This window comes from Theobroma umbraticum, unplaced genomic scaffold, assembly GCF_002168275.2.
Source record: "Theobroma umbraticum cultivar Fairchild unplaced genomic scaffold, ASM216827v3 scaffold_44.0, whole genome shotgun sequence".
Classification (NCBI taxonomy): domain Eukaryota; kingdom Viridiplantae; phylum Streptophyta; class Magnoliopsida; order Malvales; family Malvaceae; genus Theobroma; species Theobroma umbraticum.
In genome coordinates this window covers 3,530,584-3,555,449 of record NW_018397255.1, presented here as the reverse complement: position 1 = coordinate 3,555,449, position 24,866 = coordinate 3,530,584, and the positions used below count along the sequence as shown (strand labels likewise).

The following is a 24,866-nucleotide window of genomic DNA, read 5'->3' as shown; positions in this document are numbered from 1 at the left end:
TGTCTGTTTTTAAGAAAAAAAGTTAAAACTTGAAATGCGGCCTTGCCTTCCCGGTTCCATTTTAGAGTCACTCGACCTATTTAACTCACTCAGGAACTCGGAAAAGTATGAACTGATATTATACCCCCAGGCGCACGATAGAATCTGTTATGGGACCTTCCGTTTTCCTCCAATACTTAAGCCTATCGTGATCTCAAATCTCTATCATAGTAGTCCCTCAGATCTTTGAACCTTGCTCTCTGTTTGTTTTCTCTCTCGAAATCTTGCCGTCTAGGTATTGCTCTCTCGAAGCGCCTTTTTAAGTTTTTCGCTTAAAAGATCGCCGGGTTTCGTCGATTTTCGATTAATTTCAGGTACTGTATGCTGATTCTTATCAGATCTATAAATTTCGTTTGTTTCTGTATGTTTTTTGGTTTTTTTTACGCTTTTATACCTCTTTTTAAAAGCATTTGATCGGGATTGAACAAATCGGTGTTACCGAGTTTTATCGATATTAAACCAGATTTTGATGGATTCGTTCGGAGATTTTTTCAACTTTAGTGTAATTGGTAGTATTTTTGAAAAAAATTAGGGTTTACTTTGCGTTTTTCATTGAAAATGGAATATTTGTCTAATCGTGAATTCTTCTGCTGATTGCTGCGAATCTAGATTTCATCAATTGCTTCTAATCGTTTTTGCTTCCGATTAATTTTTAATAGGAAGATATGCTATTTATCATCTTTCAGAAATCTGCAAAATTGAGGATAATTAATTGCGAAAAAAATGAAAATATAGTTCCTAAATGGGGCAATTTAATCCAGATTTGTCTTTCGCTTGTTTTTCTTTGAAATTTCAATTTTTTTTTTGTTAAATGAAGAATCTGTGTTTTGATGTTGCAGGTGTCAAGTATTTTTGGATTGTTGCTTGTCTGATAAGTTTATTCAAGAAAATTAGTTTGTACGAAACTCATAATCAGCAATGGGGGGATATGATAGAGAGGTAAGTGGACCAAGGTTTGTCAAGTGTGGACTTTTTGCTGTTAATGTTTTAAAGTTTTTTTTTTTTGACTCTGCTGGTTTTTCCTATCTAGGAAGTTGATGATTATGATGATTATGACATGGAAGGTGAATATCAAGATGAAGATGTTGAGGAAGAAGAGGGGGAAGAATATGAAGAAGAGGAAGCTAGGCAACCTACACAAGAAGAGATGGAATATCTAGAGTTAAGGCAGCGGCTGAAAGAATCTATCAGACGAAAGAGGAAACAAAGTGGTGCTGGCCTTTCTTCTCAAGAGAAAGAGAAGAGGCTTCCATATGACAAGTGAGTAATGGGCTTCTTTTTCTTGAATTATTTGCCATTAGGGATATTCTATGACACTTGGATATGTTTCTGGATTCAAGTTTTATCGAACATTAAGATGCCTTTTTTCTATGCTGTATAAAAGTTTTAAAATGTGTCTATTCCAGGTTTACATAACCCTAAGGATTCTAATTAAGTTTCTAAATGTTGTCATCCTGCAGCTTTGGTTCCTTCTTTGGCCCTTCTCAGCCAGTTATTGCTCAAAGAGTTATCCAAGAGAGCAAGTCATTATTAGAAAACCAGCATTTGGTTTCAAAGATGTTGAGTTCCAGTCAATCTGTAAGTATTATTTGTCTTTGTTTCTTTTTTGTTTTTGGTTTTTATGCTGAGTTCTTGTTGCCGATATTGTCTGTGTTCAATGCTAGTGATATATGTGGTTATGCAAACTACAATATGATGAACCCAGTTAGCCACTGTGGTAGTCACTTGTTCCAGTAGATACTGCTATAATTTTTTACTGTTTAAAAACCTACAATAAGTTTTGAAACTGACCAAATTACGTTTGCTTCCATGTAGCATGCGTGCCAAGTGTTTAGATATAGAGTCAGGTTTTGTTATTTGCGAAGAGATGTCTTTCAAGACCAACTCTGCACCCTTTTCATGTATGCCCATGATATTACTTGTTGATAGAATTGAAAGTAAAGAAGTTTGTGTTATTTGAAGTTTGAGGCCATATAGTACCTCTGTGTCGATATGTAGTTTATATTCTGAATTGTTTTTGTGAAAATTGCAGATTGAATATATTCCAAGTTATATTTGGTCTTTGAATAATTTTTACTAACAAACTTGTGATCTTGTAGAGTAAAAAGAACTCTGTTTCAAACAGTGCTGGATCAAAGCTTGGACAACGTGGTCAGGTACCCAAAGCTACAAGTGAGGTATTTTTCTGAGCACTGACTTCTAAAGTTGGTATTACCTTTTCAAAGACCTCTGGTCTGTGATGATGAATGTTTTCAATTGCTGGACTTTTGCAGCTCAGAAAGAAAGTTGAGAAACTGAAGGTTGCAAGAGATTACTCATTTCTATCAGATGATGCAGAGGTTCCAGCTCCTCTGAGAGAGCCTCCACCTCGAAATGTTAATGTTCCAACCTCTGGTAGGTTATTACTTCGCGGCATCAAATCTGTTTTTTGATTCGTGAAGCTTAAAACATAGATAACTTATACAGGTTTTTTGCTGATTTTCAAGAGGCACGATCAGCTCAAATGCCGCCAAAAAGCAAACCACCATTGGGCAGCAACAGCAATAATGGCAGAAATGTTCGAGGCATCCGTGAAGAAAGGAAACCAGTTCCTTTGAATGGTCAAATGCATTCTAAAGCTGGTTCCTACAAGTCTTCTGCCAGTAAACCAAATGTGATATCAATGGATTCCAAAAAGCAGCTTGGTGTTAATAATGGTATTGGGCCTGGACGGCCTGTTGGTGTCAGCAATGGTATCGGGGCAGGCCGGCCTGTTGGTGTTAGCAATGGTGTTGGGCCTGGCCGGCGTACTGGGCCTAAAGCTGTGCCTTTGAAGATGCCTATTGCAAAGATTGAGAAGAAGATTTCTGGGCCAGCTGCTAGGAATTTGCCACCCAGTGCACAGAAAGCACCCTCTTCAAAGATGCATTCATCTGATTCAAAACAGCACTTACAAATGAAAAAGGGATCACAGGAACGTAGTAAGGATAAAATCATGCCCCAGAGGCCTGTGATATCATCAAAGCCTCAGGTTTTAGTCCTACACAAATACTTATGCTTCTGTTGGTATTTTTAGTTTACACTTTTTAGTTTTTATTTACACCCTTTCTGAAATTTTACAGGTAAACAAGCTAGTCAAGCAAGTTTCATCTCAGTCTCACACTACGTCAAATGTTCAGCGACCCAAGAAAAAGCAATTGAGTGAAGATGAAAAGGCTCTAATGATGATCAGAAATATGTTCCAGTAAGGCCTCTCTCCTTTATGCTTCTCCCTTGTTGCCCCTTTGTTGAAACATTATGTTTTTTATTCTTTTTGTTTGGAATACTCTTCACATTTAACGATATTGGTTTTAGAGATTGAAAAATATGGTAGCCAAGTTTCTTTGCGTATATGAGCCCACACTCGTGCCAATATGCCATAAAATGGGCTCTGGATTTTTGTTAGCGTGCGAGTATATATAATTGAATGAACTGGATGTAGATTGGCTTTATTTTTGGTTTTGGGGAGTAGGAAATGACTTTCTGTTGCTTTTAATAATTTGATTTGGATGGTGCAAAAATTACTTTTTCTGATTTTAACAAGTATGACCCTTTTGCAGCACCGAGAGATATCCGGTTTGTGATGATGATGATGATAGTGACATGGAGGCAAACTGGGACGAGATTATGAAGGAGGAAAGAAGAAGGTGAGTAAAATTTCCCAAATTTCATTTATTAGGTAAATATTATGTAAGCATTTTGCATGTAGAGAACTGTCTCAATGAACTCCTCTATGGAGATAAATGTTTGAAAGTGCATGTAATGTCTAATTTCCTGCATGTATCTCATTTATTTATTTTTTTACAGTGCTAAAATTGCAAGGCAGGAGGACGAAGAACAATTGAGGCTAATAGAGGAAGAAGAGCGGCGGGAGCGGATGAGGAAGGTGGCGAAAAAGCGCAAGCTGAGCCAGCACTGATTGTATCCGCCCCCCTTTTAGATCTTATATTCTTAGTTCTCAACTGGGGACTTGTGCCGAATTGTGACTGGTTCTTCTTTAATTTTAGAGGAAAATTTTTTTTTGCAAGATATTCCCCACAAATCTGGACGTCTCAATCATTTTTTTTTGTGTGGGAGGGGAAGGGGAGTGGTTAGTTTAACTATCTAATTTTCCTAAATTTAAGGTCATAAAATATTTTAATGTAGCCATGTACAAAATTCGTGTCCATTTCCTCGACTCTATAATGTTACTGTTTGTGGGCCCTGTGTCATTATCTGTGAGCGAACTAGTTAAATAATTTGATTATTTAGATAAATGTTAAAAAATGCAAAAAAGTTTTATAGATAAAAATAATAGCTCGATGGCATTCCATTCTAATTTTAGATAAATAATTAAAATATCTTTAATTTGATGAGTTGGGTTCTCACACAAACCAACTCGATAAAGAGAACCAGACCATTGGTTTTAATTAAATATTACACAAACTTGGTAAATTATTCAATTTCTTAAAATTAAAAATGCATTATTTATGCTTCCAGATAAAATCCACAAAGTGTATCAATTCCGCGAATGTTTATTACTCCAATCCATTAAAAAAAAAAAAGGAAAAAGAAAAACTCGATTTAATATATCAACGAACAAAACTAACCATTCCTTTAGCCGTTAACAAAACAATATCGTTTTAATATTAGTTTATTGTATTTATTTAAACAAAAGAGTATGAAATCTTAGCACTGCTCTCTCTCACTCGTACGCGCCCGAGGATTTGGGGATGTTAATGGCAACTTCGATAAGCCCCGCGATCCCTTCTTCGCCTTCTCGTCGCTTCTCGATTCTAACAACGCCTAACGCTAAATTCGTTAAAGTTCCCGCACTTTGTTGCTTAAGGTAAAATCAAAATTCTATAATTTTTTCAGCAGTATTTTTTCTATTTGCGCTCTTTCAATTAATGTTTATTTTTAGGAAGAACGGTGAAATCAATGGCTTATCTAGAACCCCTTCACCAATGGAGTGAGCCTCGCCTTTCTTCTTGCTTTTTTCAAAAAAAAAAAAAATTGAATATGATTGTATCTCAAGTATAGAAGTTGTTAATTTCTTTTTTATCTACATTTTAGCTCTGGAGGTCAAAACGATGGGGAAATGTCACTGGTAAAATTTTCTTCCTTTCTTTTTTTATTTTTAATTATTTGTATTCTTTTAGAAGTTAATAAGTTGTAAAAAAGTAATGGCAATTCAATTATTATGCTTCGAGTTAGAAATATAATAATATATTTTGTTTTTGAAAATGCGAACATTTTTAATTAATATATATTTTTTTAAAAAAAATTGTTTGGTAACGGAAGGAAAACTCAGACATATTGTATCGATAATTCCATTTTCATGGAAGGTTTTGCTGTTTGTTTATAGGAACAGTCTTCCAATGTTGAACTGGAAATGAAAAATAATGAGATATGGCGACTATTCAAGGAAGCTCAGCAGAGTAAGTCTCCGTTTGACTGCCAAATTAATTAATGCTCCTCTTTTCAATTTTTCTTTAAGTGTTTTTACTCGTGTTTTTTTTATTATTTTAGATATTTTGTATTTGAATAAACAACGGCTCAAGGCTGTCGAGGAGCTGAATGAAGCAAATAGGGAGAAACAGCTATTGGTAGATAAGATAGAGCAACTGGAGAAAGAAACCAGAAGAGCCAGTGGGAAAGGTGGTAGCACTTTGAACTTGGCTTATTGTTGTTGCAACAGTTAATTATGGTTTGCTATAGTTTCATAGAAAGTCTCACAAAATTCGGGCATGTGTTGGTTGCAATTTTAACGTTTCGTTGAGATTTACTCCTTTTTTAGCTGTGTTTGGCTATTGCCAAAATGATATTGCTGCTGCAACTATGTCTGATACTTTCATAATGTTATTCTATTTGCTTGAAACTGACACATCTCAAGTCTGTTTGAGCTGTCAAAAAACTTGAGAAAGGCTTTCAACATGGGCTGCCTTTAGTTAGTTAGTTTAGGACTTCAGGTTGTCTCAAAGGCTTCTTTCAGATGCTTAAATTTCGCCTTTTTTTTTGGCCATCCATGTGAAAATATTATCAGTCGAATGCTATTAGTGAGGTTGCAAGAGTATCATGTATGCATGTTTTGCCTGAGAGGGATTAATGTTCATAAGTTTTGTGTTGGTCAAGATTTTAATTTTCCTTGGACTTCGTTGTATGAGGTAATGTGTTTTAATATAGGAAGTCTTGATCTTAAACTAATTACTAGTTCAAGTTTAACAATGTGATTCTCAGGTGTCCTTATTTGAGCAGATAATCTAGCACTGTGCTGGGCATTGTTGCTTCGGATAGACGCAATGGTCCTAGGTGGAATGATTAGCCCTGCAGAGGCAACTGATTTGAGAAGGATGGTCATGGATAGAAAAGTTAGTGTAGCAAATGTATTCTCAGACATGCTGCAGAAAAGAGATGCTGAACTTCTTGCAGAACTCCGCCACTTCTCTGAAGGAAGCAAAAAGTAAAACTGTCCTGTAGAAATTGCAAAAAATTTACTTTGACATGAACACAAACACTTGGCAGTTTTATAACTACACTCTTGCTATGTGTAAAAGTCCAGGCTGATTTCTACTTTTTCTATTTTTCATTGAGGATTATTAATTGGTTCATTTGATTTCTCTGGTTTTAAATATCTAGAACTGCATATATAAAAAAAAAAAAACTTTTGCTATGCATGAACTTTTTTGCTGGAAACCAAGGTACTGCAACACTCTGTAAATAATGACGGTGTCTTGTGAGTTATTGTCACCATGCTGTTCTTGCTGACAAAATCTTACTTCATAACTGGGGGTTCTGCATTCTTTTGGAGGTGAAAAGTTGTGTTTCTTCGGAATCATGAGTCTTTCCTTTATGATATCTATATCGAATTGTTGATTCTACCTATTTCTTTTTATCAAAATCGTTTTTCAACTTATGATTATTTCCTCTTCTAACAAATATTTTATTTGTTACTAATACAGGAAAGGTTTTCACATCATTCACATATGTACTGAAATGGAACCATTGGTCTCAATTGGGCCCTTGGCACCATACATAACTGGCTTATCTTGTGCACTGCAAAGAAAGGGCCATTTGGTGGAAGTTATTTTGCCAAAGTAATCAATGGAACTTGTCTCTTTCATTAACTGAAGTTGCTTCGTAATATATGTAGTTGTGTATATCTAGACCTCATTTTTCATGTTAATTTACGAATTTTATGAATGCCATGGTAATAATTTCTTTGGCTTGCATTCTAGTGGAAAGTGAATGAAAGAAAGATCTCCCTGGTATTGGTTCTACATGTTGTCTGTGCATCTGAACAAATTCTTGAGACACAAATTCAACTTTAAGCATTTTTCTACCTTTCTTTAGGATTATATTGACCTTGAGTTTTCTAATGAACTTTGATGTTAGGTCATCTTAGACTATTCATAGGTTAATAAATCTTAAGAAACATGTTCGGATTATTTTACTCATAAATAAAACAGGAAATCTCCTATCTCTCCCCCTCGCTATGCCTGCACACATGCACATAGACACTCTGTTTTACTTACTAATCTATAGGGAGAGAATGCATGTGCCTGACGTATGCCTTCACCCTAATAATTTGCATCAAAAGACAAATATTATATCAGATATTTTCTCTGCCATTAACTTTCCAGCCATGAACTGGATTATGAAGCCAGTTTGTCTAATAAATTGACACAAAGGATATTGCTTTTTGGTTAGGTATGCCAGCCTTGACCTGGATGAGGTTCAGGGGTTGCGAGAAATTGAGGCAGAGTCTTATTCATATTTTAATGGCGAACTGCATGGAAACAGAATCTGGACTGGGTGAGTTCTGGTCATTGAAAGTAGGGTTCCATTGATAAAAACGGAAAAAACTGGGGTGTCAATTTCAAATTGGCATTTTCTTTGGCTAATTGCAACTGCGAAGTGAGTTAAATGTTTTCACAATCTCTAACTTAATTAAAAAGCTTAATTATCTCACTTTTTCTGCCTATTATCCAGGGTTGTCTATGGCATTGGAGTTACTTTTATTCAACCTTTATATTTCTCATCTTTTTTCAACCGAGACAGGATATATGACTATCCGGATGACTTTGAACGGTGAGTCTGCTTGTCTTGCTACTTGTTTTTTATCATCCATTTTGTTTGTCATTTTTCTCTCTAATTCTTTGTGCTTGTGGAGACCAAGTGAAATTATTCTTGTTTCTTTTAAGTTTTTTTTTTTTCTAAAAAGCCTTGTTTCTTTTAAGTTGCTTGTCATTTTGAGAGACTGAGATTAATAAATTCAGTTATTTGATGTGTACAAGTAGAGTTCTTCTGGTCAGACAAAATTGCTTGACATAAATGTCTTTGCTCAGGCATAGGCAAATTATGGGCATGAGATAATAATAATTAAAAAATGTCAAGCACTGGAATGACTAACTTTCAACAATTATAAGTTTCAAATGCTATAAATAGTATGATGAGATTGATCAGAGAAAAAGATGTTGCATCTCTGTTCAGTTAGGTGCAAGGTTTGTTGAATCTTTTAAAGGATATATGTTGAAAACAACCTGCTTGTAGGTCTGGTATCTGTTGCAGCCTGCTCTAAGGGGTAGCACAAGTTGGTTCCTGTTGCATTTTACTGGAAGCAATGGTACATGCAGTATTGACAGATGCATAAATTTTGAACGAATAACCTTAGAAATTCATATTGATTGGTCATGCTATTGAGGCAATCATATTTGTACTTGACATAGTTCAGATCACCTGAATCTGCCTCTTCAAGAAGCAAACCATATTACTCCATCTACTAGTTTAGTTGTTTCTTATGGACAAACACAGAGGTAACTCTAGTTGATACCGTGAATTAGATGGTAATTGACTGTTCTTTTTGTTGATGTGGCAGAAAATATAGGTTGTTTGAGCTTCCAATCTAAAAGGGCTGTATTTCCTTTTGCATATGGAGAGGAGATTGTTCATGAATAGGAGATGATAAGCCATTATGATGTCACACTTCCTAAAAAGAAGCTTATATTTTACCCCTTTCATCGCCATTCCGACTATTGTTTGTTAAACTATGACCATTTAAAAAAAGTCAGTATTGCGCAGTTTGAGAGGCTCAGCATTCGGAATAATTTTGTTGACATTCTAAATCATTGTTAGTGGACTATATTTGTCCACCTCTGTTACGAATTTGACTGGGTATTTTGTTCAAAATTTTCTAATTAACTTATTGTATCATATATTCACATCAATTTGTTTGGATTGTTTCATGATGTTTTATCCACTTTATGCATTCAGATTTACCTATTTCTCTCGTGCTTCATTGGATTATATAGCAAAATCTGGAAAGCAACCTGATGTGTTGCACTTACATAATTGGGAGACTGCTATTGTTGGACCTCTTTTCTGGGATATTTTTGCTAAACAGGTGCATCTTCTTGCTCTTCCTTAGAATCATATTGAATTGTACAATTTCCCATTCCTGCATTATGATAGGCTTTACATTCTATGCCTTTTGGCATCAGTAAAGTCCTTGTCATATGGCTTCCTTTCACCACATGCAACTTGCTGGAATATACACTCAAGTGAAAAGTGCTCCAAAGATAAAGGTAGTTCTAATGATGCACTGTGTGGATGATTTGGTCCTGTGGCTTCTCCTATTTGCAGACTTTTTCCTTTTCCTTCTAAAAGAATTATTTTAACCTGGTCTTAATTCATGTGACATGAGTGATGAGTGGATAAGGTAAGAGGTAAGTGGTGAGCCAAGGAAGGAGGTTGTGGGAATTCAGTAGGGTTGTAAAAACAAATTCAGACAGATATGTTTTTTAATTAGTAGTGCACTTAATAACCTGTCCTTCTACCTGTAAGATAGCATTTACCGGCAGCCATGATTGTGAGAGGTGGGACACACTCAAGGCCATGAGGCTGAATCTGGTCGAAACTTTTGGAACTCATCAATAGCCTTGTACAGTTCATTTCATTAAACTTCTATTCGGCAAAACATATTTCATTCCGCTATTTCATTTTGATTTGGGAGGAAAAAGTTCTGATAATTGATGTGATTGCATCCAAGATTGCTCTTGCATGATGTGGGACAGTTGACTTTTGCTCTGTCTTTATTGCATACTTCTCTTGAGAATTTTTAACATAAATGAGGAAGTAATTGCAGCAAAGTTATAAATTGTGGAAAATTGGAAATCATAGTCACCTCTTCTTTTCCTTGATATTGTATGTACAGGGGCTGGGAAATACAAGAATATTATTGACATGCCATGGCCTTGACTCACAGGCAAGTTACTATATTCATTTCCTCTCTAGCTTTACAGTTTTCATTAGGTATGCTGACCTTGCAAATTTTTTTCAAATTTAAAATTTTATTTTACCTGCTGTTAGTTGTTAAATTTTTAGTGTCTCGAGGAACCTGATAAGCTAGCACTATGTGGACTCGATCCTGGTAGACTTCATCGCCCCGACCGTTTGCAAGATACTGCTAAGACACATCTTGTGAACATTTTGAAGGTAAAGGGTTCTACCTGTCGAATAATCTCTTTCTGCAGTCTTCATACACATTGAGCTTTCAATGCCCTGAAACCATTTGGCTTAGGTAGTGTCAAACTATTTTTGGAACAAGTTGCAAGGGCTGATGATACCTTTTCTTCCTTCTTTTAACATGTCTAGTAAGCAGACTTAGTTCTCTACCTATGAGCCTGGCATCCAAAACCAACTTAGAAAATTGTTATAATGAATAATGAGCTCCGTTTATCAACTTTCCATCTTATCTTTCTATGGGCTCTCAATTTCAGCAGCTACGTGCTTATTTGATATTGCATTCCTTGTTTCTAAGTCCATAATGTGCTAGAACAATTTGACTACTTTTTATTCTGTCCGGCACTGAGTATACTATCTGCACTTTGCAGGGTGGGGTAGTTTATTCTAACAAAGTTGTAGTTATGTCATCCATGGACTCCAAAGGAAGGATCATTCGCAGTAGTCATGGATTGGAACATACCTTAGCCCTTCACAAGTAAGAAAAACTCATGCTGTTTTCTGCACTCAAATCATACATATTTGACCGTGTATAGCTTGGTCTTCCCTTCTTTTCCTATGTAAAGGGTCCTTTTGATGTGTGGTGAGGTAGTGTCACTAAGGGGTTAAACAGAGTAAAGTAGGAGTGCCAGAGAAAAGGACTTGAGCTGGTCTCTGGAGTATGGAGTGCCATGGCAGGTGGAAAGATCAACAAGGTAAAGTGGGAAATAGTATAGAGGAAGCAAGAACAAGAACTTGGTGTGGCACACTGAAGTGGGAAGCAAATACTTAAGAGCATCATGGAAGTGAGAACAAGAACTTGGAGTGGCACATGGAAGTGGGACGCTTAATTGGAGCAGCGTGGAAGTAAGAACAAGCCCTGTGTGCAAGGAAGCTCCAGTCCTCCTCTTTTCCATTCCTACTTCATCCTTTTTCACCCCTTCGTGATGCTACCTCACTGCACTTCAAGAGGACCCTTCAGACTCTGCAACCTGAAACGAGGCAGAAATCTCTCCGGTTCAATTTGAGAAACATTATATTTCAATATATTTATTCCTGTTCTTCTGGTTTGTGTTTTACCAAAGGGAAAAATTGCTTGTTGCTCCTTGCGGATTTGATAACTCTACCTGGGATCCATCCAAGGATAATTTTCTTCCAGTAAATTATAGTGCAGAGAACATGAGGGGAAAAGATGCATGCAAAGTTGCATTACAGCAGCAGGCAGGCTTATCTGAACATGCTTCTTTTATTCTGGTAAGTGTTTTATAATTATGTCATCCACAATCAACTTATGTCTCAATTTAATTGATTATCAGTTATTACTTGGTTATTGTGTAGCCATGTTTTGAAGATACCGAGAGACAGATTGTTACAAAGTACTTCTCTTCTCTAATGGTTAATTACAGAAAACTCCTAGCAGCCTACGAAAAACGTCCTTTTTATTTTTTTTTCTTTATATGCATTTTTTCATGTGAAATGTAATTTTTTGAATATTTAACTTCCTTCTCTACATAATTTTAGATCTTGATGCTAGATACATTGTCAACTGTTTGCATATATGATGAAAAATACACATTTTTTGTTTTATGCATGTGCATTGGTACAGTATATCCTCTAAGTTGTGCTAAATTTAAATGCAACTATGTTGCCACTTTAAGTGTTAGCATGTATATCTTCTGCAACCTAGATGCACTTATTTATTGTCTTACCCTTGCAAATGCAAAAGGTATAAATTAATGTGTAAAATGTTTTCTTTTTTCTTATCTTTCTTACCACCCCTTGAAACCTTGACATGTGACATAAGAAGTCTGTTACCTGATGCTCAAAGCCATCAAGGCATGAGGAGAGATGCTATCCATAAAATGTTCTAGAACTTTATATCTATTTGTATGGTAAAAAAAGAAGTTTTTATAGTTTTGCTTAACAATTTCATTCCTTCACATGTCTCATTTTTGTATTTTTTAACCAGACTTGAATTATTTCTAAGATGCTAAAAATGTATTTTTTGAGGTTGGATGCATCTTCTCAGAAGTGTCAGATTTTGAATTGGAGAAATTGAAGAAAGTTGTCTGGAATGCTACCAAAGGGGGTGCCCAGGTGTATATTCCTCTCCATAATTAAGTTCATTAGAAAGAGACAAAAAGAAAAGCATGGTTTTAGCACTGAATATTCTTAAAAAGTCTTATTAGCTGATGTTTTATAAGGATTTTTCTAGTTAACAAATTTTGTTTAATTAATTAGCAATAGTAGCTGTATCCTTCATTGCATTCATTTTTCTTTTTTGCCCCTTTTTTTTTAAAAAACATCGGGAGAATATTTAGGGTTACTACTAGAAATGGTGTTTATTTAGTTCATAGCTATACCAGGCTGTAGGGACTTTCTGTGAATTTTAACTAGTTTATATTTGTCCTCTTTCTTTTCTGCTTGATGTTTATCTGTCGACATGATAGCTTATTGCCCCGCCGCAGTTTGTCTTCATGGCGAATGGTGCAGTGCCAACTATCAATAGAGCACTCAGATCTTTTCAGGAAGAACTTGAGGTACAACCTTTGCTTCGTTGTAATTACCGTATAGCTTGACATCAGGCAACTCTTCATTTGTACATAATTTGCATTCAGACCAAGAAAAGCAAATGCAAAGTGCACTCTTAGTGCCTCAAGAAAGTTTCCCCTCATAACATGGAAGCAACTTCTTTTTTCTCGACTTCAATAAACTTTTTTTTTTGCATTATTAAACTGCTTAATTTTAATTTGATGATATGAAAACAAATTTTTCCCTCCCGTAGTTGTCCTCTGTCACTTCTGATAAGGTGTTTTTCTTTTCTCCTCCACACCCCGCCCCCCTCTTTTTTTTTTGCTGCTAATGATCTATTTTGATGCTGTCCTCCCTCCCCAGGATGGAAATGTGAAATTCTTTTACCGCTACGATGAAGTATTATCTCATTTGATGTTTGCAGGATCTGACATTATATTGTGTCAGTCCTTTGACGATCCTCTGCTTCAAGTTCCAGTAAGTTAAACACAATATCTACATGTAATGAAAAAGGTCAAATACGTTGTGAGAAAATACCAATGCTTACATGCAACCCATTTTAGTCACATTCCAAGCAACCTTCTATTCCAAGGTCTGGACATTGTAATATAACTTTTTGAGGAATGTCATACATCTATGAATAAACAGTTGTCTAGATTCACATGCTGAATATTCAAATTCAACCTAAACCTTTATCTTTGCTACTGAGTTCTGGCCTCCCAAATCTGCTACAGATTCTAAGCACCAGTGACCGCTTACATGTGAGGGAATTCAATGTGGTAGAAGGGGTATGAGTGTCTGTTTTGCAAGCAATCCTAATCTTCCATCACTTTCTCCTGTGTTGTCTATTGACAGTCTGTGGTGGACCTGTAGTTTACATCACTGAGAGATTCTTTACTCTGGCTGCAACCATCAGTTCTTTACATACGAATATGATGTAGGCATGTGCTACGTCTATACATATGGCTGCCTTGCTGTTGAATTTGTCTGTCCTCTAGAATGAACTTCCTTATTCTCAACAACTCTGTATCTTCTCTATGTATTGTCTAAAATACTTTCCCCCTGTTTGTTTGATTCTTAAAATGTAGCTCAAGGCTTTAAAATATGGAGCTGCTCCAGTTTCAATAACCTCCGGTGATCAGAACTTTAGGTAAGGCCGGGAACTGTTCAAAGAACTAACATACTTCTTGCTTCCTAATGAAGAGGAGAATGATAAGCATTTGTTTTCTGCAATATCTCAACAGATATTCTGCAGATCATGACCACGAGATCACCAGATTCTCACAGTTCATGAGATCTACCTTTGGAAATATGACCCTTAGCCAGGCCCTTGATGAAATTGTGAGTACCTACTTATGCGGTCATAAAATTTCCAGACTTTTCAGTTTCTCCATTTTATGTCGAAATTCTTTGTGAAGGATTTTGTTATGCAACTGAAGGCAAACTCTTTCAAAAAACTGTGTGGTTACTTGTCACTGTCCTTCTGCAGAATAATAACCCATCTACATGGAAAACAAAGATATCGGACGCCATGATGAGGGACTTCTCATGGGATGCAGAATGCTGTGACATTCATGTCTCAGCATACACCGCGGTCAAAAGTCTGTGACGCAGCTGTGAATGGGAATGTACATAATTATACGTGCATCCATGTCTCCATGCACGCAAGCCAAGCTTATTGAAACATGGAATAAATGATGTTGCCATCCATGAAGGTAGGTATCAAATAAATAGTAGTTTTTAGGAGGACAGTTGGGTAATAAGTGGTTTGAATCGTCATTTGTAAAGTTTCTGTCCAGTCCTAGTCGCAATTTCCACGCCCACTTGAGTGGCAGTTCTTGTAATTTGTATGTACATATTTTACAAGTTAAAAGGGTTGCCAGCCTGGCTGTACGTAGTGACTTGATAAATCAACTTTGGGGGATTGTGAAAGTTTTCCTCAAAATTTTCAAATAAACTTCATATTTTTTGTTGCTTACTTTATAAGAAATCCCGGAATTTTTTGTACGATGTGTCAAAAACTATTCTCTTCCTATCATTTTTATTGTTCGACTTTTATAAAATTTAAAAGATTTTTAATATATTTAAAATTAGTGATTAATGGTTTTTAATATCTAAAGATAAAAAAAATCATAAAAAAATAAATTTTAAATTTTAAAAAATTATAAATATTAAATGATATCAAAATTTACCCAATTATTCACTTCCAGATTTTTTATAAAAAAATTATTTAATAAATATTTATTATTTTCAATCCAAAATATAGATGTTTGAGATATACAAGTAGGCGAGAGAAAGAGTGAACTCGGAGAGGAGTAAGTTCCACAAAGAAGTATTTGTGTTGGAATTGACCATGTCCTAATGGAAATAGGATTCCAAACCTTTCTGTTTTTTCCTACCAAAGTGCAAACTTAAACATATGGGATAGAGATTTAAAACTGAGAAAACGTCAAACAACCTTATCTCTTGTTTCTCGCAGAACAATTTCCCTTAAAACTCTCTCACAACTCATAACCTGAGATGATCGGTAGTTAATTATCGTTACATATTAGTACAACTGAGAAAGACGAACATATGAAACAAAAAAACGAAGACATAAGATGAAGAAAATGGAAACAGGTGCGTTGAAAAAGCAGCGGGCCAGGCATGATTGCGTAACCAACGATTAGAAAGTAGCAGTAAAACGTCAATCAATTTTTATTATTTTCCTAAAATAAATTAAAAATTAGAATCTCTTTTTATGGCGTCACCTTCACCTTCTTCTACTCCTCCAAAAGCAGAGGAAAAAGAAAGTTCAGCTCAACAATCCAACGCCCAACCAGAAGCAATGGCTCGTTCCTCCTCTACCAAAGATCCTCCTCCGGCTCCTTCCTGGTTCACTCCCAAGCGGTAATTTTTTTTAAATAATAAAAATAATTAAACTTTACTTCTCTCTCTCTTTTTTTATTTGAATGGTTAATTATCAAGCTGTTTTATCCGGCAATTATGCTTGCATGCCGCTTTTGCTGAGAGCTTATTGCTTGCCGAGGCTGATTCTAACTGCAATTAGGGTTTCTAAGAAAAAAAGTTAGGTGAAGGTAGAACTTTTGTGTTGACTTTTTTTGAGAGAGATGCTAATTTCTAATTTATGATATTATGTTGTGTTTTTTGTAGGTTGTTGATTATATTTTGCGTAATTAACATGATAAATTATGTTGATCGAGGAGCGATAGCAAGCAATGGTGTTAATGGGAGTGCTAGGAGTTGTGATGATAAGGGAATTTGCACTTCCGGTAGTGGAATTCAGTAAGATTTTGACTCAAAGCGTTTGGTTTGTTTCGCTGCATAAATTCAGCTGTCATAAAATTTTGTTATTGCTTTTAATTGTCTTATCTAATGATATTTGCTTGCAGGGGGGAATTTCATTTAACTAATTTTGAAGATGGTCTGTTATCGTCTGCATTCATGGTTGGACTTCTCGTGGCATCCCCAATATTTGCTTCCTTAGCAAAGAGGTGAATTACCTTTGATTGTTCTTTTGTATTTGCCAAAAATCTTTTAAGTTTTTCAAAGTGGTGTTCTGGTTGTAGAACTGCCCTGTTAAATGCTAAAAGGAACCAGCTTTTAATTTTGAGGGTGCATCATTTTAATTTTGTAGTTATTGCAATTTATTGGCAGTTAATTATTACTCAATTTGGTTTATAATTTTCGTTGACTTTTATGATTGCAGCCATAACCCTTTTAGGCTTATTGGAGTTGGATTATCTGTTTGGACGTTAGCTGCAGCTGGATGTGGTAGTGCATTTTCTTTTTGGTTTATTGCAATATGCCGCATGTAAGTGTAACAATCCCAATACTTTCTGAGAGTTGATTTTATTTCAACTATCGCTTCGTTAGTTTCTTGTGCTATATTGTTTTTTAAATTGTCGCTGAGTCTTGATGTTTTAGGCTGGTTGGTGTTGGAGAAGCTTCTTTCATAAGTCTTGCAGCTCCATTTATTGATGACAATGCTCCTGTTTCTCAGGTTCATTTGCTTTATTTCTATTTTAACTTTAGAACTTAGAGCCACCTGAACTGTCAAGTCTTCTTCCCGGACTACATGATCATGCTAATTCTCTGTCATACTCCAGAAAACAGCTTGGCTTGCAATGTTTTATATGTGCATACCTTCTGGAGTTGCTCTTGGATATGTTTATGGTGGATTTGTAAGTTTGTATACCCTTTTCATTGTTTCTCACTTTATATGTTGGTTGTGTAATAAGGATGTGATATAATACTCCTAAATTGAATCGCTTGGTGGGGTCCCTCTGTACTGTCTAGACATAGCTGCAGGATGTTTAATAATTAATCACAAATTGCATTTGCTTAACATATAGGTTGGGGGCCATTTTAACTGGCGCTATGCATTCTGGGGAGAGGCCTTGTTGATGCTTCCATTTGCTGTTTTTGGCTTTGTGGTGAAACCTTTGCAGTTGAAAGGTAAATGTTTGGATGTGTGATCTGCAATCCAGAGTTTTGTATTTTATGACCCTACAACAATATAATCATTAAACTTTACTGAACGTTGAACCATAGGTTTTGCTCATGTTGAATCAAAGAAAGCATTGACATCTGTGGAGACCGTTTCTGCTGTAAATGACGGTACATGTTCCTTACCATTCTTCTTCTTGCATTAATTTGTCATTGGTTCCACTGTTTTTGTGAAAAGTTGCCTTCAATAGTGGGTGCTAAGCACCTGCTATGTATGTATGCATGTGTGGTAAGTCAAAAGTTTCAATAAGACCGGACAGATTAGAAAGGAAGTTTTAGGCCCTCCCCTTAATAAGTAATAGAGCTAGTTTTTAGCATAATCAGACAGGAACACAATTGCAAGGAAAAAAGGAAAAAAAAGCCTTACTCACCTGAAATAGATGATTTATTAATCTCATGAATCTCACTCCTGTTTTATTATCCAAATCTTTTACCTAAGGAGTGGTTCAGTATGTCTCTTGGGATGCAGCCAAAAAATAAAAGTAATGAAGGTTTTTATTAGTCTGTGCTAACTGGTTACAATGCCAATTCCTGGTCCATGCAGGAAGACAACAATCAAGGTTAAGTTCTTCTCTATATTCTATGATTAATATCTCTGGATGTGCTGTACAAACTGTGTGATTTTTCAATCCCTGAATATCTTTTGTTTTGCAGACAAAAGGTTCTTATATGGGACTGTAAATCTTGTTATTCCTTATCATCCATAGACATTTAGTTTTTCCGTACTCCTGTTACAGCACCTCTGGCGTGTTATTCCCAATGAATGATGTTTTCCTTGTGACCAAATATTTAAACCAGCATAGAGCATGTCTAAGAAGTGTTAACAAATGTGGTGATTACTAGGGATTTACATGTGATGAGTTGGTTCAGTTTCTTGCTAACTGATTTTAGGCAGGATCAAGTTGATTTGATTGAAACTGAGACAAGACTGTTGGTTTTAAAAACCCAAATGAAACTCAACTAAAACTTGTCGTTCGAGAAGAAAATAGGTCAAGAAATTTTTTGTATATACTACAAACATATGTTTTATTTCTCTCTCTCTCTCTCTCTCTGCACACACACAAAGATCAAAATCGAACCTAGAAGAAAAACCTAAATAAAACCAAAGCCAAATGATAAGTAAGTTAGTTTCTCGTAATAAGCTGGTCTGCCAAGTACAGTGCCTTTTTTTTATTCCAAAGCACTCTTGTTTTTAATAAGTCTAACCTTTCCTAGTTGCAGATTCAGAGGCATCAAAAGTAGATGGCCATATTTTGGTTGGAAGAGATGGTATTAGTGCAGATGACTTGAACACGCCTTGCAAGTGAGCAGTTCTTCAACCCATGGTTTTTGTTAAATCTTTCATTAGTTTATTTGTATCAGTATTCCTTATGATGGGGTAAACTGCTACAAAACAATGTTTACTTATAGACCTTTTTTGCAGTTAGAAATTTTATTAAAGAAAAGAGACATGAGTCATCAAACAGGAAAGATTTAAAAAGAATTATAATACATAATGTGTTAAGATTTTAGTTGTATTAAGAATCTGGGACGCATTAGAGCCATCAGCCTTCTCATCAATAGGCTTCTAGTCAGAAAGTGGGAGTGACTCCTATGACTTGGGAGCAAATGGAAGAGTTGGGTACACGGAAAAGTTAAAATATAGGTAATAGCCAATCTTGGGATGAGGAGTCCTTAATCTATGATATACTATCACTTGGCAGCAGGGAATATACTGATGTCCAATGTAATTGTGAAATTTGGCCTTGTGTCTCGGTTGAAACAATTGTATCTCATCCTGTATTACTGATTTTAAAAACATACCTAAACCAGGATTTACTTTTAGGGGTGTGTAAAAACTTTTGCTGTGAACTTTATTATTTCTGATTCATTCTGTTTGATATCCTGATTGTTTCTCCTTTCTTTTGCAGGTCAGTAGGCATATGCAACATTCGGAATCAGTTCTCTCGGTTTGCAAAAGACATGAAAGTGCTTTTGGTGGACAAAGTTTATGTTATAAATGTTTTGGGTATTTTCTTGACCCTTTTCACTTCCGGTGAATTAATGCTCTGAGAAAAAAAAATACCAATAAAATGCTATTTGAGTGTTTCAATTATTGTTACAATTTTGCATACAATTTTTGCTCCTGGATATTTCTAAGACAATAAAATGTGATTGTTTCTTTTATCATTAATTCATTGTAGCTAAGCTTGCATTTATTGCATATTAGTTCGGCTCGTGAAGAATTACTTAAGCAACATTATGTCTGGCAGGTTACATAGCATACAACTTTGTCATTGGAGCATACTCATATTGGGGGCCAAAGGCTGGTTATAATATCTATCATATGGTACACTTTCTGCTAAGTTACATGCATTCTGTTTTCTATTAAAATCTTTTCCTTTTAGCTTTTTTCTTTTTGACATCACAAAGAATCACAATTGTCCCTTGTTTTGGTGCTGCACTCATTCAAATTGTGATTTTTGCAGAAGAGTGCAGATATGATGTTTGGAGGGGTTACAATTGTTTGTGGAATTTTAGGAACAATATCTGGTGGCTTCATCCTAGATCGCATGAGTGCTACAATATCTCATGCTTTCATTGTGAGTTTTATTACTCTTTGATGATGTTTTATGTGAATGGTTTCTTTTTTCATACTTATCAGAACAAAAGGCAATTATTCACTTTTTTTCATTTGGATAGGAATAATAAGTTGATAAAAAGTGTAGAGGTTTTCCGAGAAAATGAACAAAAGTGCTATTTTTTGTTTTTAAGGCTAATACAGCCTCAGACGTGATAAACAAAAGATGGATGTAGAATTCTGTTAATGTAAAATTGCCTCTCTGACTATTGCTTCTCTAAATCCAAATAACTAAAGAAAAATTGCAACACACTGCAAAGAATATGTAAAAAATATGAAAGCAAGTTAACTAGCAAACTGACAAAGACAGATGTATTGTGATCTTCATAAAATTCAGTAGCTTGAACTCTAATTCCTGATGAAACTAACTATTAGCTGTAAATTATAGTCTGAAATTGTCTCTTTTTGTTTGCTGTTCAGTGTAGTATTTGTGGCTTACTTTACTTCTATAACAGCTTCTTTCAGGTGCAACATTTCTGGGTGCTATATTTTGCTTCCTTGCTTTCTGTCTCAGGAGCTTGTATGGTTTCATAGTTCTTTTTGCGGTGGGGGAATTACTTGTTTTTGCAACACAGGTAAAATGAAAAACGAAGTTCGTTAGATTTATGATCTAGTTTTTCTCCAAATTATTATACACTTGTATTTCTGCAGGTGTAGGAACTCTCTCTCTCAATTATGTTTGTTTGGTAAAGATTTAGAGGAAGATTTAATTAGAGGTTATGCCTGAGTTTTAACCGCTTGTTTAAGAGCAGCTAAAGCTTAATAGTGTATAGAAATTGAACCACATTTTCATATTTTTCATTTGATAATAAAAAGAGCTATTCTGGTCCACATTTGTCCCTGTATTAAAATCATCGGCACTGGAGCAATATATATTATTTTGGACTGGTATTATCGCAAAATATTTTAACCAGTTATGCTGCTTTAGTAGTGTCACTTTCTCACCAAACATTGATTTTGCAGGCTCCAGTCAATTACGTGTGTCTCCATTGTGTCAAACCAAGTTTGAGGCCATTATCTATGGCCATCTCTACTGTCTCAATTCACATCTTTGGTGACGTGCCTTCCTCACCACTTGTTGGTGTTCTCCAGGTGCGTCATTTACATCAGAGCTGTGTACAGGCACATGTGTTATAGTATGCTATATTTGCTTATTTACATTTATATGCTGTTTCATGGTTTGGTTTTCCTCTGAATAAAATTTTGCTCTCTAATTTTGAACACAATATTCCAAAATTCTTTCAACAATTCTAGACATGAATTACAGCTGATAACAATGGAGCGTTTGTCTTGGTAAATGTAGCCTTGCAATTGTCCTATAAATTTTTGTGGGAAATAAAATACACAATATCTTGTCAAACTATTGCCAAAAATACTATTCTTAACTGCTAATATTTTTAAGTTGAAAAATTGATTCTTGAACCTCACATTATTGATCTAAATGAAGTTTTATAAGAAAATAAAGCATGACGTTGCAACACAGACACACACACACACATATGGGAAACTAATTTCCCCATTTGCGACGAACTGTATTGTTGTCCTAAACGGCAAACCCTTTATCTTTACCTTATTACCTAGCTTCTATCTCTAATACAGTGTGTTGTAGAATCGCTTTAAGAGGATTTGATGCACGAATCTGAATATGATTGTAATTCTTTCAAATGAGGCTCATATGAATTATGATATGTCCATGCAATCTTAACCTATCAATTTTCACCATGAATTAAAATTTTTGTAGCATCATTATGACTGTGGTGAATGTTTTGAGCAGGATCATGTTAACAATTGGAGGGAAACTGCACTTATTCTGACCTCCATTCTCTTTCTTGCTGCTGGAATATGGTTTATAGGTGAGTAATAATAAGTTCTTAATAATGTTTCCAGGAAAAGGTCTGATGATAGATTCTTTAGGTTCTTTTTCATATTAGTGAAGCCTCCTCCTTAAGGCATGCCAATGTAGCTACAAACGGTACATAACTTATCCAGAGGAGACCAATTAGTAAAATATTCCCATTTGCTACTGGATTAAGAGCTATGATTTGTGTGCCACAGAGGTCAGGCGGCATCTTATCTTGAGAAATTAACCATGATGCAACTATATATTTTTCCATATGAGCTCAGGGATTCTTACACCATACTAAATCCAGATGTGGCACGATTGCCTGATATCATGGTTGCTTTAACAAAGATTACATTATTTTTGTTCTTTGACAGGTGTTTTCCTACACAGTGTCGACAAGTTTAATGATGAAAGTGAAAGCCAAGTCTCTGCAAACACAGTAGCCAATAGGAAGCCATTGCTTGATGGAAATGAAGAGGAGAGTCCTCGTGAGGTCTAAGTTCAGTCCTGCATGCTCCCAAATGTAAATAAAAATTTTAATTTGCTGGCAAGAGGTTTGCAAATTTATTTTTAGGTTAGTTTTGTTGAGGCTGTCTCTGAAATAAGTAGTTTTCTCGAGGCTAAGAAGTTTGGTCTGACGTCGACATCCGCAAATGGTGAGATTGATTGATTGTAAAGAATCATGTGAAGATAAGTTTTCAATTTAAAGGACGGGGAGAAAAGGAGGACGCGACCAAATTAATGCTTGAGACTGTGACTTCTTTTTCTTTTTCTTCTGATTTGAGTTTAATCCTTTGTAGGTATATCAGCTAATTTTTTAGGTAAATGCTATCAATAAAACTTTTATAAAGTAATAGGTGGTCCGCCTCAACTCATTTTTCCCATAAACTCTATGCATTTGCTTTGTGAATTAAAGTAATGGCTGACTTTCCTTTCGTTGAAGGATTTTAGGCTGAAATCTGGGTAAAGTTGCTGGAAAATTGTTTGATGGTAAAATTGAAAAGAGTTGTGGGGTTTGATTTATAAATTTTGCAGATCCCATTTTAATTTCTTGAAAGAAAAGGAGTATGCCGAATGCTCTTTGGGCCGACGTGTCCATGTTGTTGCAACCAATCTTGTGCTTTGTTTCGTTATATGTTTTAGCCGTTCAAAGGAATCTACTCCAATAGATAAGAAGCAAAGGAAAAGGGTTGTTAATGGAAGGGTATATTTCACGTGAAAATCCAAACCAAGTGTCTAATCTGGTAGTTGGTGTGCAGATGCCTCATCATACGTGGTTTATAACTAAGGTAGGTCCTCGCATTGAATTCATCATTTCTCGTCCAATGATTTATTAAAAAAAAAATATGGCAAATATTAGTATTATTTATTTATTTTATAATAGTTTAGCTTTAAAAGTAAAGAGTATTTACGTATCTAATTCAGATCATAAATACAGAAGTGAGGTCCAACTGTCACATCTAAGGAGGAGAGGATCGAAGATGTACTCCACCAATGCCATGAAACAGTCAACGCCAATTGTCTCCTCACTGCCTCATTAATCACTCATTCATATCAATCACCTAATTGATAATAACATCCTCCCATTTGCCCACTTCTCCTCCACTTACATGCCATGCACATCTTCCAGAATGGTTTGTCTTGTAACTTAATTGTCACGTTTTCCAGATATGCTTGCCTGCCAGGGTTATCGTCTCTCATCATCCACCCCCACGGCAGTCAATAATTTGTTTGTCAGCCATGGAAGCCTTGCTCCATCCTTCACACTCTCAGGTCGATAGGGGCACCCATAATTAATCCATTATTATCCTCAAGATAAGGTTTACAAAATCTTATCCTACATTCTCTTCCTGTTTTTCAACAAAAGGGTAACGAGTTTAATATTACCGCATAAAAAATTTAATAATATTGTTGAAAGTGAATAATGGGTTGGACTAATTAACAATGATGCTTTTCAAAGAGGGATAACTTTAATGGAGAATGATGTTATGAACTTTGTCATTGGTGGGATACATGGTACGTAGTTTTAATACAGTGCCCCCAATAACACATCATATGCATTCATCTACTCTACCTAAAGCACTAGGCATATTTCCCATCAAAATTGATGTGCAAATCCAAAGTACATTACTCAGCATAGATTCTGAGTTGGGAGTGGTCCAAACTCGGAGTTATTTTTGGACTAATAATAATCAATGCTTGCAAAATTGTAGATGTATACAACTATATATGGATACAAATAATAATAATAACAATAAATATTTTAGTGATCATTAATTCTACAATAATTAGTACAATTAAGTTTAATTCCTTCTAATGTTTGCATAGACTACATGAATTAATTTTGAATTTCATTGCTTGAATTTTGCTAACCCGAGACAACATTTCATTAAACTTAAGAAGATATTTTGAGTAAAAGTGTATATTAAATTTACTGAAATAAATTGAACTTTAGATGGAGGGTCTTAAACTTGAGATTGAAATGATCTAATCAAATGTGAAAAGGATATATAAACAGATGTGAAGGGATATATAAAAACAAATGTGACATAAATCAATAATTAAATAAAGAAAAATTGATTGTTTGAAGGAAACAAGTTAGTTAGTAGTAGCAATATTTTTAATATTAAGAAAATTTCTACATATAAAAAGTAAAAGATGGAAACTTAATTAAACAACTCATGTTGTTCAAAATTTTAACTTTTATTTGAATCAAAATATTAAATTGACGTGATAATATCTCACCTACCATATTTGCTTTTCAAAATATTAAATTTTAACTTTTTACTTTTCAAAAAATATATATTTCACTTAAAAAAATATTTT

At 35.2% G+C, this 24,866-nt stretch overlaps 3 protein-coding genes across 10 annotated transcripts; all 3 read left to right on the top strand.

Moving 5' to 3' along the window:
• Positions 1–117: 117 nt before the first annotated feature.
• LOC110408982 (uncharacterized) lies at positions 118–4,084 on the top strand. 2 transcript variants are annotated; one of them, XM_021418163.2, is made up of 10 exons: positions 118–353; positions 879–978; positions 1,070–1,299; positions 1,500–1,617; positions 2,139–2,216; positions 2,313–2,433; positions 2,526–3,049; positions 3,141–3,262; positions 3,618–3,704; positions 3,865–4,084. In XM_021418163.2, exons 2-10 carry the CDS (start codon positions 958–960, stop codon positions 3,974–3,976), a joined length of 1,413 nt encoding a protein of 470 aa, XP_021273838.1. In that variant the 5' UTR covers positions 118–353; positions 879–957; the 3' UTR covers positions 3,977–4,084. The 2 variants fall into 2 exon arrangements, with proteins under 2 accessions (XP_021273838.1, XP_021273839.1); XM_021418164.2 differs by lacking the exon at positions 118–353 and having other exon boundaries at positions 873–978; positions 1,104–1,299.
• Positions 4,085–4,230: 146 nt separating this feature from the next.
• LOC110408980 (UDP-Glycosyltransferase superfamily protein) lies at positions 4,231–15,075 on the top strand. 6 transcript variants are annotated; one of them, XM_021418157.2, is made up of 20 exons: positions 4,231–4,885; positions 4,961–5,008; positions 5,113–5,146; positions 5,411–5,477; positions 5,569–5,697; positions 6,295–6,499; positions 6,999–7,133; positions 7,747–7,851; positions 8,029–8,127; positions 9,310–9,439; positions 10,250–10,300; positions 10,420–10,530; positions 10,929–11,035; positions 11,622–11,790; positions 12,547–12,633; positions 13,005–13,076; positions 13,432–13,545; positions 14,157–14,218; positions 14,313–14,409; positions 14,558–15,075. In XM_021418157.2, the coding sequence occupies exons 1-20, from the start codon at positions 4,770–4,772 to the stop codon at positions 14,675–14,677; spliced, it is 2,058 nt and encodes a 685-aa protein (XP_021273832.1). In that variant the 5' UTR covers positions 4,231–4,769; the 3' UTR covers positions 14,678–15,075. The 6 variants fall into 6 exon arrangements, 5 of the variants coding, with proteins under 5 accessions (XP_021273832.1, XP_021273834.1, XP_021273831.1 ...); XM_021418159.2 differs by having other exon boundaries at positions 5,405–5,477; positions 11,706–11,790; XM_021418156.2 differs by having other exon boundaries at positions 5,405–5,477.
• Positions 15,076–15,493: 418 nt separating this feature from the next.
• Positions 15,494–22,894, top strand: LOC110409204 (putative sphingolipid transporter spinster homolog 2). 2 transcript variants are annotated; one of them, XM_021418476.2, is made up of 17 exons: positions 15,494–15,687; positions 15,849–15,957; positions 16,222–16,353; positions 16,461–16,562; positions 16,778–16,882; positions 16,996–17,071; positions 17,178–17,252; positions 17,424–17,526; positions 17,623–17,688; positions 18,799–18,880; positions 19,488–19,585; positions 19,830–19,906; positions 20,046–20,159; positions 20,653–20,772; positions 21,161–21,289; positions 21,972–22,050; positions 22,415–22,894. In XM_021418476.2, the coding sequence occupies exons 1-17, from the start codon at positions 15,669–15,671 to the stop codon at positions 22,537–22,539; spliced, it is 1,611 nt and encodes a 536-aa protein (XP_021274151.1). In that variant the 5' UTR covers positions 15,494–15,668; the 3' UTR covers positions 22,540–22,894. The 2 variants fall into 2 exon arrangements, with proteins under 2 accessions (XP_021274151.1, XP_021274149.1); XM_021418474.2 differs by having other exon boundaries at positions 15,494–15,957.
• Positions 22,895–24,866: the final 1,972 nt, after the last annotated feature.

What these genes read in the sequence shown, in the direction of transcription:
- LOC110408982 (XM_021418163.2), top strand. Translation starts at nt 958, where the DNA reads ATGGGGGGATATGATAGAGAG. An exon ending in TACCCAAAGCTACAAGTGAG is followed by an intron (nt 2,217 to 2,312) that starts GTATTTTTCTGA and finishes GGACTTTTGCAG; the next exon opens with CTCAGAAAGAAAGTTGAGAA. An exon ending in TGTTAATGTTCCAACCTCTG is followed by an intron (nt 2,434 to 2,525) that starts GTAGGTTATTAC and finishes CTGATTTTCAAG; the next exon opens with AGGCACGATCAGCTCAAATG.
- LOC110408980 (XM_021418156.2), top strand. Translation starts at nt 4,770, where the DNA reads ATGTTAATGGCAACTTCGATAAGCCCCGCGATCCCTTCTTCGCCTTCT. An exon ending in ACGATGGGGAAATGTCACTG is followed by an intron (nt 5,147 to 5,404) that starts GTAAAATTTTCT and finishes GTTTGTTTATAG; the next exon opens with GAACAGTCTTCCAATGTTGA. An exon ending in CTTTTCAGGAAGAACTTGAG is followed by an intron (nt 13,077 to 13,431) that starts GTACAACCTTTG and finishes CTCCCTCCCCAG; the next exon opens with GATGGAAATGTGAAATTCTT.
- LOC110409204 (XM_021418474.2), top strand. Translation starts at nt 15,809, where the DNA reads ATGGCGTCACCTTCACCTTCTTCTACTCCTCCAAAAGCAGAGGAAAAA. An exon ending in ACAATGCTCCTGTTTCTCAG is followed by an intron (nt 17,072 to 17,177) that starts GTTCATTTGCTT and finishes GTCATACTCCAG; the next exon opens with AAAACAGCTTGGCTTGCAAT. An exon ending in GATATGTTTATGGTGGATTT is followed by an intron (nt 17,253 to 17,423) that starts GTAAGTTTGTAT and finishes CTTAACATATAG; the next exon opens with GTTGGGGGCCATTTTAACTG.